Below are 19949 nucleotides of genomic sequence, written 5' to 3'. Positions count from 1 at the left end.
CCCGGGCAGGAGAGGGGAAGAATGAAACTTAAGGTCAGAGGGGGTCTGTCAGATTGGAACGGAGACTGTCATAAAAACCTTAGTCTCCTTCCATTCCTCAGGCCCTGGAGAAACAGTCTGACCACAGCAATCTGTGAACAATTGCACTGCATGCTGCACTGGGATTTGGGCTTGCTTTGCAGTGCCTTACACTGCTTTTCTTCCCATGCTGATGCTCTTTTCTGCTCTTTCCCTATCCTGAACGTATGGACATCCAGGATTTATGTTCTGGGTGTGCTGACACGTGGCTTTTTCAGCTAAAGACTTAGCAGTGATCTGGGTTAAAACAGGGTATGGGATTGCAGAAAAATCTCCACAGGGATACTAATCTCATATGGTTTTAAAGAGAGAGGGAAATATGAATACTGTCTCTTGCTTTTTCTCGAGGGGCAACTCTCCTGATATTCAAATGAAGCTTGTTATTCCCCTTTTCTTGTGTGCTGTACAAAGAAAGATGTTGAATGACTAAGAAGTGATTTTTAACCTGTGTAGCGGCTCTAAGCTTCCTTGTGGTAACTAACGAGAAAAGATTGTGGGCTGCAGGGGCAGGAAACAGGGCAGCCTCTAGGATTTTGTTCTTGTCCTATAAAAGTGAGCATAACCTGCATCTTCATTGTTCTTGGTGGGAATTTGTCACTAGGATTCATAAAGTTTAGCTCACAAAACTGTTTGCTTCCTGCTCTGAATGGGCTTGGGACTCCCTTACTTACGCAGAACATTTCTAACCAGAAGTTAACTAGCAACTTCTTTCCACTAAAGTGCCACAGAAAACCCAGAAAGGTAACAAGTCAATCTGTGAGCAGCTAACCTGACTTTCCTTACTAAGCTGTAGCTTTCTGTGGATGGCTGAAATCTTTGGGTTCAAATTCCCGCTTCTTTTCCACTCGCATCCCATTTGACTCCTTACCCACAGAAAGGGAGAGAAGCAAAAATTAAAAAACCCTGTATACCTTTAATTTTGAATTCTAAACCCTTATTCACTGGAAAATATCAAACCATGAAAGTGTTCATAAAGATTGGCCTAAAGGACACTAAAAATGTTGGCTTGCTGCCTTTCTAATTCCGTGTTTCAAGATGCTAACCCCCATCCTGAGATTACCAAGAAAGTAGGTTTTGGCAGGAGTACTTCACTCCATAATACTTCATCAGTGGATGGTATTTTAAACCACGGCACTTAAAAAAGAAAGGAAAAAATGACAGGATAAAATTGAAGGCCAAGGTCGTTTGATGTATCCAGTAGTTCTGTGGTGTAGAGGTACACCTGGGCGAGATGGAATATGGTGTTGCTGTTGGAGGCTTAAGTTTTCCACATAAATGTTTTAGTGGGGAATGTACCATTTCAATCCCCAAGTTTTCCAGATTGTGATCTATAGGTATTATAAAGCACAAGTGAGGTTACTTGCCAATAATCCCCAGAACCTCAAGTGACTTTAAAAATATTATTTGGTACCATTTCTTTGGGCATCCTATTTTTTGATCCTCCTTAAAACAGTACTACTTTTTGTGTCACTTTTGCATGTGGTGCTATGGACCTTGGGGCTTTTACTGACTTCTCACCAGCAGTAACATAAATGGATTGTCAGGAGTCTAGACCTGCTCTCTTCTAAGTTTGATGGGGATTACTAGGATTATACCCTCCAACCTTGGGTAAGAACTAGGGTCAGTTACTAAAGTAAATAAATAAATGCAAAATAAACATCTTTGTCCTGTAAGGTTCCTAATCTGTGGTGATTTTCATCCTCGCAGACTGAGATGGCTTGTGAGTTCTGAGGTTTGCAAATGGGGAGACGAATTTGCTGTGTAAGGCCTGTTGGACTTGTTCTGCCAATTTTCAAATGGAAATCAGAGTGTTTGAGACTTGGCTGGGACCTGCAACTGGTGCATGATCCAGAGGGCACAAAGTGATTGGAGTTCTGCCTGCAGCTCTGCTCCTTGCCACTGTAGTTTTTTTAAATGAACTTTGTAACTTTCTGAAGTTACCCTTATATCTGGTACTAAAACCACTTCAATAGGCCACATATTTAAACAGGAAAAAATAAACAGCCACCCCCACCCCCCGGGTAGTTAACTGGGTGTGAAGGGGAGGAGATGGTGATTGGAGCATCCTCAGTTTTCCTTGAAGAGTTTTCAGTTTCAGATGCAGTGCAAGAAACTGCACAGCTTGCTGGCGGCAGCAAGGAATTACTATAGCTGTGCTGGTTTCTTCTGGAGAAAAGGAATCCTGAATTGGTAGAGATAACCTTAAATTGCATGATCAGTTTAAGGGAGCTTGGCATTTAATAAATCACTAGAAGATTATCGCCATCCCCATATTACCATCGGCGAGTCAGAGCTTAAGACAGTTCAGCAGTTCAGCTATCTGGGAAGCATCATTTCCTCGGATGCCACAATTGACAGAGAGATAGACAACAGAATAGCAAAGGCATATAGTGCCTTTGGAAAACTCCATAAAAGAGTCTGGTGTAATAAACACCTGAAGAAAAGTACAAAGGTCAGTGTCTACAGAGCCATTGTATTGTCTACTCTTTTATATGGGTCTGAATCATGGGTCATCTACCGTCATCACCTGCGACTCCTGGAACGCTTTCATCAGCGCTGCCTCCGTACAATTCTAAACATCCATTGTACTGACTGTGTCAAATGTCACTGTCCTTGAACAGGCAGGGGTCACCAGCATCGAGGCCACATTGCTGAAACTGCAACTGCGCTGGGCAGGGCACGTCTCTAGGATGAAGGATCACCGCCTCCCCAAGATCATGGTTTATGGTGAACTTGCCACCGGTAGCCGCAAGAGAGGTGCCCCAAAGAAGAGATACAAGGACTCCCTGAAACAATACCTTAGCCTTGGCCATATTGACTACCATCAGTGGTCCACCTTGGCCTCCATTGGAGGCACACCATACATAATGCCGCTGACTCCTTTGAGAGTTCACGAAGAACTAGTCTCGAGGAGAAAAGACAACACAGGAAGAATCGTGTCCCACCTGTTCCACCCAAGGAGACCTTCTGCTGTGCTTTTTGTAGCCGGATTTGCCTATCCCATATTGATTGGCCTTCTTAGTCATCAGCGCGCTTGTAGTAAGCGTGGGTAAATGCCCTTCCCAAATCTTCGTTCGCGAAGTCAAGCCATGATGATGATGATGATGATGAGTGTTTCCTCTGTGTGATCGACCTTGCAATAAATAGGATCCTCAGGACCAAAGCCATGGATGCCTGGTACAATTCCAAAGGGATGTGAGCTACATCAGGTTATGAAGCATGTCTGCATAGTGGACATTGCATCTTTGATATTTCTTCAGTTAATCAGATTGCTTCACACATGTGCTTCTTTCCAAATAAGCCATGTCCGTTTAAAGTGAAGCACATATTTAATATTTGTACTATGAATAAACTTTGAACCTTACAGCCAGTTTCTGCTATGAAATGGGGATAATACTTTCTTCAAATGATTTTTAAACTAAATTAATACCTGGATGGCGTTTTGAAGATGCTCCAAAGTGCAGGGGTTTTAAAATCAAGAAACTACTGGGCATCTGATCAAGAAGGAAATGAAAGAGAGATTAGAGGAGGATCTTTATTAACTGAGATGGGATAAGAAAACAAGCTGGAAAATTGGCAGTTTTACTCAATCTTAAGAAAGCAGACTGGGGGGAAAAAGTCATCGTGGCCCAATGGGGCTGTCACTTGGTTGAGTGTTTTATACATTTCTTTCTCCAATGAAATCCAGGCAAACTTCCAGCTGCTGTGTTTTCTCAGCTGAACACAAGGCTGAGTATGGAAGCCCTGCTAGAAGCATTAATGAATGTACTGTCTTTGTCTGGAGCCAGTTTGCTGAACCTTCTTAGAAGGGACCTCTCTTCTGCCATCTCCCATTACTTTTCCCTTTCTGAACTTACTCGTGGGTGTGACTTGGCCTGTGGCATCACGTTCAGCTGAGTGGGGAAAACCAGACACACACAGACTTATCCATTCTGGGAGTTATCTAAGGAACTAGTTTGTACTCTGGTTTGCCTGTCAATAACAACTGCTGAGTGCTGTCTCCTTGGGTTCCCTAAAGATGTTTCTTTCCTTAATCAATAGTAGCATTGACAGGTAGGTTTTGGTCTGACCTCTTGACAGACCTCCACCACACTGCTGCATTACAGCTATTCCCCCAGCTGCTTTGGAAGTAGGGAAGGTCTGACACAGACATGTTAAAACACATTTACCAGAATACTCTTTTGTTTTTAAAACAGGTAAACACGAATCATGACTTTGGTTTGCTTTAGGGTGCAGTGCTTTGAAAGATACTGCCCTTTTTACGGTTTTATATGACATTTAGTTATGTTTTCCAGTAAATAATCATTTGCAGGTTATGAATTTTGGTGTTTCCTGAATAGAATAGTAAAATTCCACCACTCTTGTCACTTCTCCTTTCATTGAAAGCAGGCTGAATGAGCTGTTGCTGAATGTGCTGCTTTATGTTCGCTCCTCTAGTCTTCACTTACAGGGGTGTTCTGGGACAGCTTGGGAACGGCTATGTGCAGTTTTTTGTATTTATGTACTTTAAACAGAAAATGAAAAATTAGGGAAGGCATCCTGAATGTGAACAGCTTGCAACAAAGGAAGTAATGGATGCTTTGCTTTGCACATTTGGAGTTGGTTCCAGGTAGATGGTGTTTTCTTCCAAGTCTTTGAAACAAGAGTGAACTTGGAGGTAGGGGAGAGCAGAAGGAAGGAAGCTAACTCCTACGTTTTATTTCGTAATGCTGGTAATTGTGAACATACGAGTTTTGGTTTATCTGGAATATGGAGCTATGATTTATTGATTCCTAATCACATCATCAAGTTCCTGAAACTGTTTCTTCTGTACTGCTGTGAGCTTTAGCTTTGTAAGTCCGTAAAGAAAATGCTTCAGTATTGATATTTTCCAAACTAGACCCATGGTTTTACAGCCTAGACTGAACATAACTCAGTTAATATGAGTAAGTCTGACTTTATAACCGAAGTTCTGCCTCACTGAGGGAAGATGTGTGGTGTGCCCTTGTGGCCAAGAAGGCCAATGGCATCCTGGGTTGTATTAGAAGGGGGGTGGTTAGTAGGTCGAGAGAGGTCCTCCTTCCCCTCTACTCTGCCCTGGTGAGACCTCATCTGGAATATTGTGTCCAGTTCTGGGCCCCTCAGTTTAAGAAGGACAGGGACCTGCTGGAGAGAGTCCAGCGCAGGGCAACTAAGATGATTAAGGGAGTGGAGCATCTCCCTTATGAGGAAAGACTGAGGGAGCTGGGTCTCTATAGTTTGGAGAAGAGGAGACTGAGGGGTGACCTTATTAGTGTATATAAATATATAAAGGGGGAGTGTCACGAGGATGGAGCCAGGCTCTTCTCAGTGGCAAACAATGAAAGGACAAGGGGAAATGGGTACAAATTGGAGCACAAGAGGTTCCACTTAAACCTGAGAAGAAACTTCTTCTCAGTGAGGGTGACAGAACACTGGAACAGGCTGCCCAGGGAGGTTGTGGAATCTCCTTCTTTGGAGACGTTCAAGACCCGCCTGGGCACGTTCCTGTGTAACCTTATCTAGGTGTTCCTGCTCTGGCAGGGGGATTGGACTAGATGATCTTTTGAGGTCCCTTCCAATCTCTAACATACTGTGATACTGTGATACTGTGTGTGGTCTAGTTCAAAACTTGATGGTTTTAAGACTGGTATTTTTTCAGTCTGTACATACAGCATTTGGACCGTGTAGTGTCCCAAGTGCACTGTGTGCAGGTCATGGAAATCTGTTGGTGGAAAATCTCTGTGGGCTTGCTTTAGCTCTCATCAGCTGCAGAAGATTACAAAGAAGTTTGTGCTGCACACAGCGATTTGACATTCAGGTTTCAGTGGTGTGAATAAGCCCTCTGATAGCAGTTGATTTATGAGCATTTTGCAGATTCAGTGATGATACACGAGTCAGTGCATTTTTAAACTGAGCCAAAGCTTTGGGAAGGGGCAGAGCATGGGATCCTTCATGAAGCTTCCTTATGAAGTGCTCCAGTTCCAGCACAAAGCAGTTGTGGAAAGACTTAAACTATCGAAAAGATGCAAAGTGGCTGCATGTGCTGATCTGACAGAGAACTGACACTTGTGTGGAGATGAGGGAGTCTAGTTTTTGTAAAAGGACGATGTGCAGTTGTTTGCATTTGGAAACTTGTGAAATATATTTAGTGTCAAATTTTTGTTTATTTTCTTGAAACAGGGAGAAGATGCTGGTGTGGGTGAGGTACATTGCTCTTTTCTATTCAGTAGAAGGCTTGCCTCAGCCTTACATGTCTGGCTTCCTTCTGTGGTTTCCCTCCATAGCCTGGCTCTATGACAGACTATCTGACCTCTCTCCATTTCTCCTCCTCCTCTCAGAAAACTGTTCTTAGCTGACGTGGCGATACCCTAACCTGGGTCCCTTGGCTTAAGTATCCTGAAGTGAAGCAAAGACACAAACTCTGTTCTATCCAAACTATTTCTCACGGATAAATTTTCTCCCCCAGCATGGTTAATGCAGTTTGTCAAACCAGTTCCTGAAGTTGAAGATATTTTCTGCATTATTGTTACTGGAATGCTAATTTTCCTTAAAAATCAACTTATCCCTGAATGCCTGAATCCTGCCCCCCAAACCAAACCTGAAAACCCATAAGCCCAACTGCTGAAAAGTAGCTTCTGAATAAACCTTAATATTGTCTGTCAGAGGCCCAGTAGGTATGAAGGTGCTGTATGGAGCGTGCCAGGCTTGGTTTCAGTAATGTAGAAGTAACACAGCCTGTGCTGGGAATTAAGCAAATCAGTGGCCTGGCGTATTTTTTGCTAGCTCAGGGCCAAGTGCATAGTTTCCACTGGATTTATGCTGTTGATTGTCAGGGTAAGGTAGTTTCAAGTCTTAACATGGTATTCCTACAAAAGGAAGCGGTCAAACATGTTGCTTCATTTGCTGTCAAGTCAGGATACAGACTACTGAACAAGGCTGTTTTATGCCATTATTCTTTCCCTGAATATCGTCTTAAGTTCTTGTGAAAACCTGAAGTCTCAGGCCTGAGAATATATTAAGTATATCTTTCATAGCTTCTTTTAATACCTTTAAGGCCCTCCTGCAGTTCTTGCTTTCATGGCGTTTTCTTTTTTATCTGTAGCGTATTTTTACATGGTGAGATTTAAACAAGATCTAGCAAATGCAAGGGTTTGAAGACAAGAATAGTTAGCTGACAACTGGGAGCTGTTGGTCTAACTGACCATCCCTCTCTATTAAGAGCGTGCCGAGGAATATCTGACTTTGCATGTCCCAAAACATCCCTTTGTGGAGCATCTATGAGAATTAGTCCAGGTTACTTCATTATATCAATGTAAGGGACAAATCTTTCAGGCTTTGTTTGAACTGGAGTACACTGCTGTGGAAAAAGGAGATGGCAAGGAAATGTGAAAGAGTAGCATACACTGGTTTTAGTTTATTCTGGTACTGTGTGTTCTTTCAAAAAGATGTTCTGTGTCATAGCACTTTCTCTCTAACTGTGAAATCCACCTTTCTCATTAACATAAGTAAATGAAGTGTGGCCATCTTTTCCCTACCAGAGACCTCCTGAAGTGGGGGTATATATTTGAGGGTATAAGCGTATATCGTGCTGCTGTCACTAAGTTTTCTTTGGGTTGTTTGTTGGTTGTTGGTTTTTTTATGATGACCTTCCTGAAGTTTCAAAGTCCCTCCAGTCTTGACTGGTTAGAGAGAAACATGGCAAGACAGAGCAAGTTGAAGTGCTGGTGACCAAGTGATGGCATTCCTTTCTTGTGGAAAGCAGATCTTGGTCTTGCTGTACTGCAGTGCTGATGATGGGGACTGTGGGTCATTCTGAAGATGGGTTTAATGAGCAGATCAGTAAAAAGCATCCATAAAGAGAGAAATCTAAGTAATTGTACTTGCTTTGGGGAAAGCACTGACACTTCAAACACCACTCCACAAAGATCTGTATCCCAGCCTCACAGAAAAACTCAAACCCGTATGTATCTCAGGGCACAGTTGGAAGATTATTTGAAGTGTGTTAAGAGCCAGACATGAGGTCAGTTTCTTTTGGATGGATCTGAATGAGTTTCAGTAGCAAACTCAATGCAGCCGTATGCAAAGGTGGGCTTGTCTTGGTTTTACAGATCCTTAAATCCTCTTTAACCAAGAAAAGCTGAGAAAAAAAATCCTGGCATCTCTTCCTTGTATTCATTTGATAGTACAGAGCAAGTATTGCCTTACTGCGCTTTGTCCTTCATCATAAAATGCCTCTTCTGTCTCTGGTTAGGTGTTTTCTTAACTACAGAAACGTGGATATGCAGCTGTTTGACTGCACAGCCTGAAAGACCAAAGTGCTGACCCAGTGTCCTTCCTCACTTCTTGCTGAGCCCCTAGCCCTGGAACATGGGTTGGGTTGAGAGTCTGGCTTAAGGGTGTTAAAAACAGGGCGGGAGGAAAGCTAGTGATTACATCAAACACTTCAGAAATGGGAGATGAAAAGTCACAAAATGCTATGGAAAGAATGCATTTTATGGAATGCGGTTTGCCTGCTTTTATAAATTGCAATGGAAGTTTATTGCATAATGCATCAGATTTTAAAGGATTTTCAGAAAAAATGAACTGAGATCTTTCTGTGTCAGGCACTCCAGGAGTCAAGGAGGCAGGTGGTTTTGTAGTTATCAGAGTTTCTAGCTGGAGTTACAGTTGCTCACTGTCAAGTTTCTGGTGTCTCAGAGCATGGAGAGCTGGAGTGGTGAGGAATGCTGTCACTTTGAATGAGCAGTGCCAGTACAGAGTGTGCAAAAAGTGTTTTTCCAGCTGAGAGCTGTCTTCCTGCAGCATTCCACCTTTGCCATCCCTCAAATTCCCATTCTGCAGGTGGCAGTTAGCTGTATGATGCAGCAGATTGTTACTATACTCACGTTAGAGTAGCTCCTTCAGGCACAGTGCCACTCTGCTGTCACAGCTGTTTGTAGGAGGAAAGAGACTGTCACTCTCCCAGTACTTTGCAGTGTTAACTGGCAAAAGGGCCATGGAAACGGAGCAGCTCAGTCTCCAGCTTCTTAAGGCCGTTCAGAACTTCCAGTGTTACTTGAAAAAAGTGACTGAGTTCAGATACACTTTTTGAGAAACTATCTTTTGCTTTAACAACAACAACAATAATAAAGTCACTAACGGGAGGGAAGGCAGGAGGAGCAGTGCAAACAAATACAAGAGTTCAAGTAAACAAGTTGCTTTCAGGTTTCTGTAGCTGTCCATCAACAGTCAAGGTAATTTTTCTTCTCTTTTTTTAATCTCTTGCAGGAAGTCCAAGGGAAAGCCAAACGGTAAAAAACCAGCACCAGAAGAGAAGAAACTTTACCTAGAGCCAGAATACACAAAATCCAGAATTACTGACTTTGAATTTAAGGAGCTAGTGATGTTACCACGAGAAATAGATCTCAACGAGTGGCTAGCCAGCAACAGTGAGTATTGTGATCATACAGCTCTGAGCTTACTGTCCACACCCAAGCAGGCAGTCATTCACTCTGCTCCTTTTTACTGTTTTTGGTGCTTAGAAAAACACTCAATGACTATTTATGCTTACTGGATAATGCCTGTCATTATACCTTGAATAGTAATTAAGCTGTCTTCCGTACAAACCAACTGTGCTCAGCAGCACGGAAGCCCTGATGTGTTTTCTCCTTCCAGCTGCCTCACTGTGGTGCTGAGGGCATAGAGTTTTTGACCATGTTTTGAGGACTGTCAGATTCCCTTTGACTATTTGCTAAAATGGCTGGTTCCGCATGTTTCTGACTCAAGCTATTGGTCTTCCAGAAACACTCTAAAAATGCTAGTTTATTAAGACTTGCATGCAAAGCAAGTTATGCCTAAAGCCAGAAGTTTCGAACCCTTTTGGTTGTATTTCTTTTCCCCACACCTCCCAAGCTTTGGTAGAATTAGCATGAATTCAAACTGTCATCAAGCTGGAACTCAGACATGACTGACTACTGTGACTGAATGCTGTATTTGTGCATCCCTGTTCTGATTTACAGTACTTCTCTGTGCTTCTGCTTCACCTGCCAGGCCTAACCTGCAGCTGTGACACACTCTTGTCCACATTTCCAACAGTATGTGGCAGTAGCAAGAAACTACCTTTAACTGCACACTAGGAAAGTTCATAGAAACTCATTAAAAAAAAAATCCAGGTGTCTCCTGAAGAGTATTAAGGTGTTAAATCATCTCAGAATTTTGAACAGTTGAAATGTACTAGTTTTCCTGCTGTTTTTTAAAAAAGAGGTATGTCATGAGAACTATGAATGCTCTTTTCTGGTCACTGCACATTTTAAATCTTACTTCAAAAGAATATAGCAAATTGTTTGCTTTCAGCTTGTAGTAGTGTGCTACTGTGAAGGTGAGGCTGATGACGAAGACACTTTCCAGTCTTGCTGCTTAATGAGTAATAAGAGCCAATGCATCATGGTGCTTTAATCTTAAACGAAAACAAGAGCTTTCTTTCTGTGCAGCTCTTTGTTCATCATTAGACTTATTTAGCCAAATCATGTTTAAATTTATATGCAAGCTCAAAACTCTAACGTCACTTCACTTTGCTTTATTTAAATAATTGTCCAGCATTTGAAAGTATTTTAGTTCTGAATTTCTTTCCTTTGTGTTTTATTTTTCAGCAACAACTTTCTTTCATCACATCAACTTACAGTATAGTACAATCTCAGAATTCTGTACAGGAGAGTCATGTCAGACCATGGCCGTGTGCAATACGTAAGTCAATGCTTACAGTTACAAGGTTTCTGTGAAATCTTCAGAGTCACATGGGGGAGGATGTTGGTGCTGGATGGCATTGGGCAAGTGTTCTACAGCAGATCTGTACTTAGTTGAGAACATGGCAGCTGTACATCCTCTTCTCTTGCCTCAGTAAGGAAGGGTGGTGGAAGTCTGTTTCTGTGGGGGACCAGAGGGATGAGAACCTTGGACTGTTCTGAGCTGGTTTTATAAGGTCAGATCAGAGAGGCAAATTACCCTATGCTTAGCTTTTGGGGAGAGGAGAAGAGCAGGGCAAAACTGTCCTTACTGGTAACAGTGTGGGATTTCATAGAAGGCCAGGGAGGATAAACAAATTGCAAAAACCTCAGAGGGTGCTTTTGATAGCTGGAATGCTGACAGAGCACCAGGCTGCTGACAGATAACCTCTAGCCTGATGTGATCTGCTGGCTTTCTGCCTGAGCCCCTGGGCACAGAGGACGCAAGTGGCAGCTTTGCAAAGAGTAAGGAAAACGTTTTGGTTTGGCACTTCCCTCCTGTAGGACTTAGGAGACTTTTTTAACGTTGACTATCACTTATGAAAGGAAGCTTTGTAGTTTTAATGTACATGGTGAATAGAAGAAAAAGCTACCATAAACCCCTGCTCTTGATTAGCACAGTCCAACATGATGGAATATGAGATCTAGATGAGTATGAATAAGCTTGTTGTGTCGTGTTGGGGTTTTTTCTCCAGCACGTGTGCTGATAGTCCTTTTCTTCCCTCCTCCTGCATTTCTTAGGATTAATTTATTTGAGATGGATTTTTAAAGGAGAAGACTGAGCAGTTAATCTTACAGTACATCAAACATCCCAGGGAACGTATGCAACAGAACCAGAGCTCTATATTGGATCTGACAATAATTACATAGTGCTTAGAAAGGAATCTTTGCTTAATATACTGGGCTATCTTGCACACTTGAAATTACTATCAGGGGCTTTCTCTGACAGCACTGAAGTGTACAGAGGATATCTTTGCATGTAGAAGTTGGAAAGATAACTGCCAGTAGACAATTAAAGGCCATGGTAGGGACTTTGAAAGCAGGCTGGAACACAGAGTAATAAATCTCTGCTGGACCAGATTTTATCAAAAGAAGACAGCATGTCTCTAAATGAGAAATGGTCATCAGTAAGATGAGCATTTTGTTGACTCTTGCTCCCAAGTTTTCTCATGTTTAAATTCCTGATGTAGCACTGGCTGTCCAAAGGACTGAGATTAACTGTTTATCCACTTGGCTGATAGGAAATACTGGCTAAAAGAGGTGTTGGTAGGGAACCTGAATAAGTGTCTCTCCATTCTGCTCTAAGGAGTCTTAAAGAATTTTGAGTTCTTTGTAGGCAGTTCAGGCTGCACAATGAAGAAAGGAAGTGCCTGTAGGCGGCTCCAGCTGTACTCTGTATTTTTAGTGGTTAAGACCGATAGCACAGTGTTCTTATCCTTTGTTTTGGAAAACTGAAAAATTGTGCTATTTGGGAATAACAGGAAGCATGTCTGCACTTGAAATGGTTTGTGTTTAGCTAAATCGTAACTTAAGTAAAGTATCTTCCTGTACTTGGGAGCAGATGACTGATTCATGTTTGCAAACTGCAGGCTGCATATTTCATTCTTATATCAAGTGGGTGGGTCTGTGAAAAAAACATGTTGGTGAGATCATCTGGCTACAGCTGCATACCTCAGTGCAGTTCAGCTTTGAAGGCCCTGTTCGTAACTGTGTTCTCCAAATGACAATTCTGGATAATCCTTACGTTCCACCTTTCCTAGCTCTTCCCTTTTGGAAGAGATATGTCCAAATGGAGCATTGAGAATTGTCTCAAAGATGCTCATTTGTTCATATCCAATTACGACTATGACAAAGCTGTATGTTGCTTCCCCGCCCCCTTCCTTTTTGTTTTACTCTTTTTTTCTCCACCCCTACCCCCCCCCCCCTTATTTTTTTAATCTTGCCCTAATGAAGTAAGGACGTGCTCACTGTGTTGGAGAAACATCCATTGATATGATTTATTGTGCCCCTGACCTGTCTCTAGTATACAGAGTGTACCTCCTAAACATTAGAGTCAGGTGCTGATTAACCTGATGGACACTCCAGATTTGACCTGTGGTCGCTGTGATTCGTACAGCATCTACGTACATTAGACTGTCACAGAATTATAGTATCTTGGAATAAGGGTGCACTTCAGCATTTTTTTTCAGTGCTGATTTCTCTAGGTAGCTCTGTATGAAAGTCAGCATTCTGTTCGTTTTTTATGTTTCCCTGCCCAGTTCTCTTAAGGCACACTATTCTGGTTGTACCTAAGGAAGGCTTTTCATATTTATGGTTGAGATATTGAAGTGACTATTGAGAACAGGTTACTTGTCAAGTTACTTTATATTCAAAGGCACCTCAAATACTCAAGTTTACAGTATTTGCTGACAAAATAAATACCAGTTGCAGTTAAATATTTGAGGTGAGGTTTTAACATCTCATCACAGTTCCAGCCAACTGACAAGCTGAAGACAGATGCAGCTTTTAGCCCCCGTCAGCTGTATGAGATAGCATAGCCATCTGCCCACAATGAGGAGGAGAATTTCTGCTTAGACCACTAAGAGACATCTGACCAAAATCTAGTCACCTTGTAGAACAGATGGGAGCATTTGCCGGCAAGGTGGGATAATGCCAAAAGAAATTCCAGAATGGCCACTTATTTTCAAAGTTTAATGAGGATAGCATGAATGTAACTTTGGGAGTTACTTTATTTCACTCATTACTATGCTGATGACTTGCTATAAAACAGGCACTGTGTTTTAACACAGTATTTACTATTTAAATTTAGTATGCCTTGTAGCTTATTATTACGCAAACTAAAGCACCTTGGGCTGTCAACTGATTTTGTAGGTGACATCTGGGCAAAACTTCTCAACGTGCTGAAATGAGTGGAGTAGTTAAGAGCCTCTGTAATCTTACCATTTCCTTTCTCATATCTACCTTGCCCTTAGTGTCTCTGCATATGGAAGATGTTTCCTTCTAGAAATCATAGCTCAAACTTGCATGTTTCGTGTTTTCTTATATTTAAGTTCCCTGAGCTGTGTGCTTCTTTGTGTCTTCCCTCACCCCATCTAAACGTTGCTTTGCTCCATCAAACCACCAAAGGTATTCTGGGTTGCTGACACTGTATTACTGCCCTTGCATTTGGTAGTTTGCTATCCTGCTTTCTTCATAACCCATCTTCCGCTATTTCTAGGCCTGTCTCTTTCTTCTTTCCACACAGCATCTGCCAGAAGTTTTTCTTATACACTGATGTAACGTTTGTTCTGCCTTGGCTTCTGTGTCATCAACACAAACCCAGAGTGTTTTACAGGCAAAGTGATAAAATACATACGTATATTAAGATGCAGTATTGTGACATCACGTGTACTATATTATTTGCATGATAGGCTTTTCTCCGTTAAACTCATAGTCCTTTCTCCCTGTGATTTAGAGTGGAGCTGCAAATTCCTCTTGCTGTCCATACTGGCAAACTTTAAGTCTGCCAGAATTTTACACGGGAAATAATCAAAATCTGTATCACCTGAGCACTTTCTGAAAAGTGCTTTTGTCTCATCTTGTCCTTTCTGCTTCCCATTCGTTGCCTAATTCAGGACTGTACTGTCACGGTGCCAGTGGTGGAATGCAGTTAGCCTGCTGTGCCCGACAGAGCCCTTCAGTGGCCTCAACCTGCTTCCTGTCTAGTTAAAGGAGATAACTCCAGCATGGGTGGGAGCTGAGCACCAGGTGTGAGATGCTCATGGCATGTCAGCGGTTCCTCTCTTCCTCCAAGACCTGTGAGGACTCTGTTCACAGAACTTGAAACATAAGGAAGACGCATGACTCTAATATACAGGACAATCCTTGCAGTTATCCCCTTACTTTAAATGATTCTACTTTTAAATTCCTATTCCGCTTAATTAGCCTAATTTTCAAGGAAAGACAAAAAGGGTATGCAGTGGGATGTTACAGAAAATTTATTCACTTAGGTTTTCATGTAAGTGAACTTGTACAGTTGCCGAACTGTTTCTTTTAACCAAAATCCAATTATCCAGATTCATTTTTGTGCCTAAGGGCAACTTTAAACTAGGCTTTCTATGTTGCAGTTGAGGATTTCTGCAGCATGAGAAAACTGCTGTGGTACAGACAGTCCAGTCTGCCTCTGCTCTTGGCAACAAGCACTGTCTAAGACCCAAAACAAGTCTGAGCTGCCTAGAACTGTCTTACTCCAGCTTACTGCAGGACTAGACAAATGAGGTGGCTTGGGCTAGAGCACTGCATTGTATAATTCCTTATATGTGGATTGTATAAAGGAAGTAAGCAGCGATGAAGAACACAGTCAGTGCCTAAGGGTCAAATTCCTCGTTTTGATGCCTGATGTAGCTCCACAAAGAGCTTTTAACTCCTGCTGGTTTTGTCTACTTGCTCACCTTTTTTTGCAGTCAGCCGTGCTCTCTAGTAAACAACAGTGACCAAGTGCCACATGCTGAAAATGAGCTGAAAGACAAATTCTGAACCTCACATGTCTGCAGAACTGGTTTTTAGTTGCCTTTCCTCTCTTAGAGCTTGAACCACTCTATTTCTGCAGCTTCCTATTGGCTTCCCTATGGCTTGGGGCATGAACAGCATTGTTGTCTTCACCCCACTGCTCCCAGGTCGCTGAAGAACCTTTCAGTGAGTGAAAACACAATGTAAATCAAAACTTTACAGTCGCTATGTAACACTTTTTTTTAGTGGCTTCAAGACACTTCTGGTGGCCAGTATACCTAAAACTTCACTTTCCAAGTGACATGTGTACATCTATCCAGCTCAGTGCAGTCTAGCCCTGCTAGGCACATGAAAAACAATCTGCAGTCTTTTACCTTCCACCCCACCACCCCTTACCATGCCCACAAAACCCAAAAGTATGCAAAGGTTGCTAAATGTTACACTTAAGTGATATTTTGTCTACAGTGAGGCTTGTTCAGTGATTTGGTGAGGAATTTCAGGTAACAGATCGCTAGCTGAAGAGCAGCAGAGTTGCAGCTGGACAGGCAGAAAATGGCTTTATGGGCTCCTGTGTTGAGTGAAGTGTCTTTCTAGCCAGTTCTGATGCTCGAACCACTTTCAACCTTGTTTCCAAAGACAGAAAAAAACCCACCTATGCTTCATTCTAGGAAAACCAATACAATGGATTTCTTGCCAGTGCTGTAATACTATAGGACTGTGCCTGGAGCTTAGGCTGTTTGAAGGAAGAATTCAGGAAGTGGAACTCAAGACACTTCAAATGTGACACAGGAAAAAGTTTTGCCAAATTCCTTATCTGTGGAACGTTTCTCACTGTGTGCCTAATGCAGTGATGGATAGGTGCTCCTGCTAACAGTTAGAGGTGCTTTCATTAACCATGGCTTAAAGAGAAAAAAGGAACAAGCCTTCAGTGCTTTTGTAGCCTTCAGGTTCTCCATGAGGTGAGGAATCGCCACAGTTAATCAGATGATTATGGCTGATTAAATTATGGTTGCATTTGAAGAGCCAGGCAATATGCTAATGTCTCCTGTTCCTTAAGATCCAACAGGATTATTTACCGGTGAGAGACTCCAACATTAATTCAGGTGTTTTGGAGAGTCTTTAACCAGAGGAGCAGAGTTCTAAGACATGCTGGTAGGAACGTTTAAAGGGTCCTGAAAACCTTCCCCAGATTGGATTTTGGAATGGGATTTGTAGTGCTTTGAAGTGCTGCCAGTACTTCACCAGCTCAAAAAAGCTGGTGTTTTGGAGCCACCTTCTGTCTGTTTACTACTACTACAAGACCAATTTATCTTCTGCACTGTTAAGCATCAAAAGATCAGCAATTGTGCAATTTTGCTACCCTTTAAAAATAGTTAGATAATGCTCTACTGTATAGTACTACATAGACAGTACGTAAACCCTCAGCCTGTCACTGACAGGGTGTTACCTCTGCCTCACAAGAGCTCTTTTTCTTGGAGAATGGTCAACAGGCATTCTGCGCTTAGCAGTGCTACTGGCATGCTGGACTAAACTGATCAGGAGAAACAAGATTAGCTAACAGAAATTGAAGAGGTTTAATGTACAAAGATACCATGAAGTGAATCTCTTCTGTATCAGTTATGATGTATTTTGGTAATGTTGCACCTGTTGTTTTATATTCAACACTAACCTCTTAAAGGAGTTTTGCTGAGAAGCCGAGGTATAATGTGGTGACACTGTCAATTCTCTCCACAGACAGTACTACTGGTATGATGAGCGGGGAAAGAAGATCAAGTGCACTGCTCCTCAGTATGTTGACTTCGTCATGAGCTCAGTGCAGAAACTAGTGACAGATGAGGATGTCTTTCCAACAAAATACGGTATGTCTGCTTTTGAGTAAGGTGCTAAGTAAGGTGGAAGTTGCATTCAGCATATGTATTAATACCACACAGCCTTCTCATTTGTTTGTTTGATATTTTGGGGATTGCTTTTTCCTCAAGGATTTTGGGATCTTCTAGCCTGTATTCAGAAAGGATAAAAGTTTGAAAACTGTCAGCATGAATGTGTTCAATACAGCCTGCTGATAGTAAAATTTAATCTTCTTGTTGATTTGCTATTTCCTTTATAGCCCCAACGCATTAAGGGGGAAATTGGATTGCCAGGAATGTGGCTTGTCTTCCTTGCCCAACCAGGCTTGTCTTACAGATGTTTGCAGGCTCCCTCCCTCCCAAAGATTTAATGTGATTTTTAAGAACAGAAAAGCAGTAAGAAAGTAATTTTAACTCTCACTTGCATCCTAACAAGATTGCTATGTGCACTACCTTTGGTAGGGGGAGAAGAGGGGAAGAAAACAGAGACCTGAAGTTACTGTAGGTGGGCTTAATCAAGATTAAAACCAGCACTTCAATTGGGGAACTGGGATGTTACAATATAGCAGACATTAAGCCTTTGCTTACAAGTACCTTCATCTGGAGAGAGGCAGTGTCTAATGAGAGTGCCTAGTAGGACAGCTGCAGTTGACTTGTTTTTTTAGTATGCTTGTTCAAGGGCAGTGAGGGTGTTTCAAGAGATTTCTCCGTGTGGCCAAGGTGCACTTCAGACCAGTAACATAATTCATATTGTGCATCACACACAGGACTATAGGCATTGTTTTTTGCTTGCCTCAGTTTCACTTTTAGTGTTACCAAAGTAGTTGTCCAATAATTGTCTTTTACTATGCAGGCACAGGACTGCTCCAGCAGCACGGTGTCAGCTATGCCTCATAGGAGGCACCCAGCATTTCCTTCTATTTCTTTTCCCATTTGATAGAATGTCAACAGTGAAATGAGGGAAGTCATTATAAACACTTAGTCAAGCTGCTACACACTACAAAGGCCTGTACCTTAGCTTCCATTTCAGGATTTGTGTATTGGTCTCCTGAGTATTATGGACTTACAGGGGAAAAATCTGCTGGACAATCTAGAAAAGGACCTCCTTATCTAGGTCCTTATCTAAAAAAAAATCTACTCCTGGACAAACTAGATAAGGACTCAGAAAAATTTCTCATTTTTGTTACAGTCAGTAGCAAAAGACGTTGGGGTTCTAAAGAATGATCACACTTACTTTCTGATTTTTGAACGCTTAGGGTTTGAAACATCAAATGAAAATGTTTAAAGAATCTATTTAGATTCTTCCCCATAATTCCTGTAAAAAAGTGAGGATGATACAGGGTGCACAAGTTGTCTTCTGTATAAGGTGGGCTCTTACCCACAGCTCAGCCCAAACAAATGCTGCTGTGAGTCTGAAGGTGAGCAGCTAACACTATATATCATGGTGTTTTCTCTGTCTTTGTTTCAGGCAAGGAATTCCCAAACTCATTTGAGTCCCTAGTGAAGAAGATCTGCAAGTATCTGTTCCATGTGCTGGCCCATATCTACTCCTCACACTTTAAGGAGACTTTGGCACTGGAGCTGCACGGACATTTAAACACACTCTACACACACTTTATCCTATTCATCAGGGAGTTCAACCTCGTGGACCCTAAAGAGACCACCATCATGGATGACCTCACAGAGGTCCTCTGCAGCAGCAGTGGGAGCAGCAGTAATGGGAGTGGCAACGGGAGTAGCAACAGCGCAGGAGCACAGAACCATGTGAAAGAGAGATGAGCCTTCTTCCAGGAGCAAAACTAACATTAAAAACAATATATATTCTGTGTGTATGTGTATGTATATGTTCAGATATACATACAGACATATACAGCAATGAAAGCTGAGAGAAATTCTGCTGCCGCCACAGGATGTGTAGTCACAGGACTGTACGGAGCTTTGGTTTAATGCGCCACTTGGCGAGAAGTTGCACCGATTTTATTTTATTTTCTGTCCACTCCTCCTTTTACCTGTTCAGATGGATGACGAGTGCTGTTTTTAAAGAAAAGCCAAGCTTGAGTGGGGCCACTCCTGGTTATTTTGGTTGTTGGTTTGGTTTGGGGTTGGTTGTTTTGATTTTGGTTGTTTTTTGTTTGGTTTTTTTTTTGTTGGTTGTTTTTTGCTTTTCTGTCTTTGGTCTTGCGTGCAAGCCCTTTGTCTTTCTAGGATGGTGGTCCTGCCATTTAAAAATATCTATTATAATATAAGAAGTGACTTTTACTTTGAAGTGGCTTAAAATGCAGGTTGGTTTGGATTTTGGGGGGAGGGGTGGTTTTTTGGTTTGATTTTACATAGACTGCCTCTTACCCTTCTAGGAACTCCCCAGTTGAGTGCATCTTGCCCTTTGTTAGCTTGGAATGGGAAGAAACCCCTGGCTTGACTAGAGTAGCAGCTAGGGGCTTGCTACACGTTGAAAGGGCATAATTCTCCAGTTGTCCCATATACCTGGTCACAGCATGTGAACATGCAAGAGGATTCACAAGCCTTTCCGCTTACTGCTCCTACAACGTATATACTCTTTTCTCTGCTCCCCCACCTCTTTTCCCAAGCACATCTCTACAGATAGAAAGAGTAAGATCACTGGAATTCCAAAACCCGTGTGCAAGAGCCACCACCATTTGCTTCCCACTGAACAGAGGCCCGGGGAGGGGGGAAAAAGGTACATTGAGTCAGTCACTGCCTGTGCTAGAAAGATGGCTGTTGGCATAAAATTATATTGTTGGCTTATTTTAGTTCA

At 42.1% G+C, this 19949-nt stretch overlaps 1 protein-coding gene and 1 long non-coding RNA gene across 7 annotated transcripts in view; one reads left to right on the top strand and one right to left on the bottom strand.

The window, feature by feature from the left end:
• MOB2 (MOB kinase activator 2) overlaps positions 1–19305 on the top strand; it is a 118874-nt gene extending 99569 nt beyond the window's left edge. For all 5 annotated transcript variants that reach the window (XM_061342482.1, XM_061342479.1, XM_061342481.1 and 2 more), the window contains exons 2-5: positions 9346–9506; positions 10707–10800; positions 17061–17185; positions 18642–19305. In XM_061342482.1, coding sequence (XP_061198466.1) covers positions 9346–9506; positions 10707–10800; positions 17061–17185; positions 18642–18952 — 691 coding nt within the window. In that variant the 3' untranslated portion in view covers positions 18953–19305. The remainder of the gene's footprint in view (positions 1–9345; positions 9507–10706; positions 10801–17060; positions 17186–18641) is intronic.
• Positions 12375–17135, bottom strand: LOC133206461 (uncharacterized). Of its 2 annotated transcripts, XR_009723772.1 has the most exons (3): positions 16996–17135; positions 14383–14656; positions 12375–12462 (listed from the first exon to the last, which is right to left on the bottom strand). It is a non-coding gene; the product is annotated as an uncharacterized LOC133206461 (long non-coding RNA). The 2 variants fall into 2 exon arrangements; XR_009723771.1 differs by lacking the exon at positions 12375–12462 and having other exon boundaries at positions 14205–14656.
• Positions 19306–19949: the final 644 nt, after the last annotated feature.

Source organism: Neopsephotus bourkii, unplaced genomic scaffold, assembly GCF_033783945.1.
Source record: "Neopsephotus bourkii isolate Nb327-2 ecotype Australia unplaced genomic scaffold, CSIRO-AGI_Nbou_v1 NB_1792, whole genome shotgun sequence".
In the NCBI taxonomy this organism is placed as follows: Eukaryota; Metazoa; Chordata; class Aves; order Psittaciformes; family Psittacidae; genus Neopsephotus; species Neopsephotus bourkii.
The sequence above is the reverse complement of the archived record's forward strand: the minus strand, read 5'-3'. Positions and strand labels throughout refer to the sequence as shown.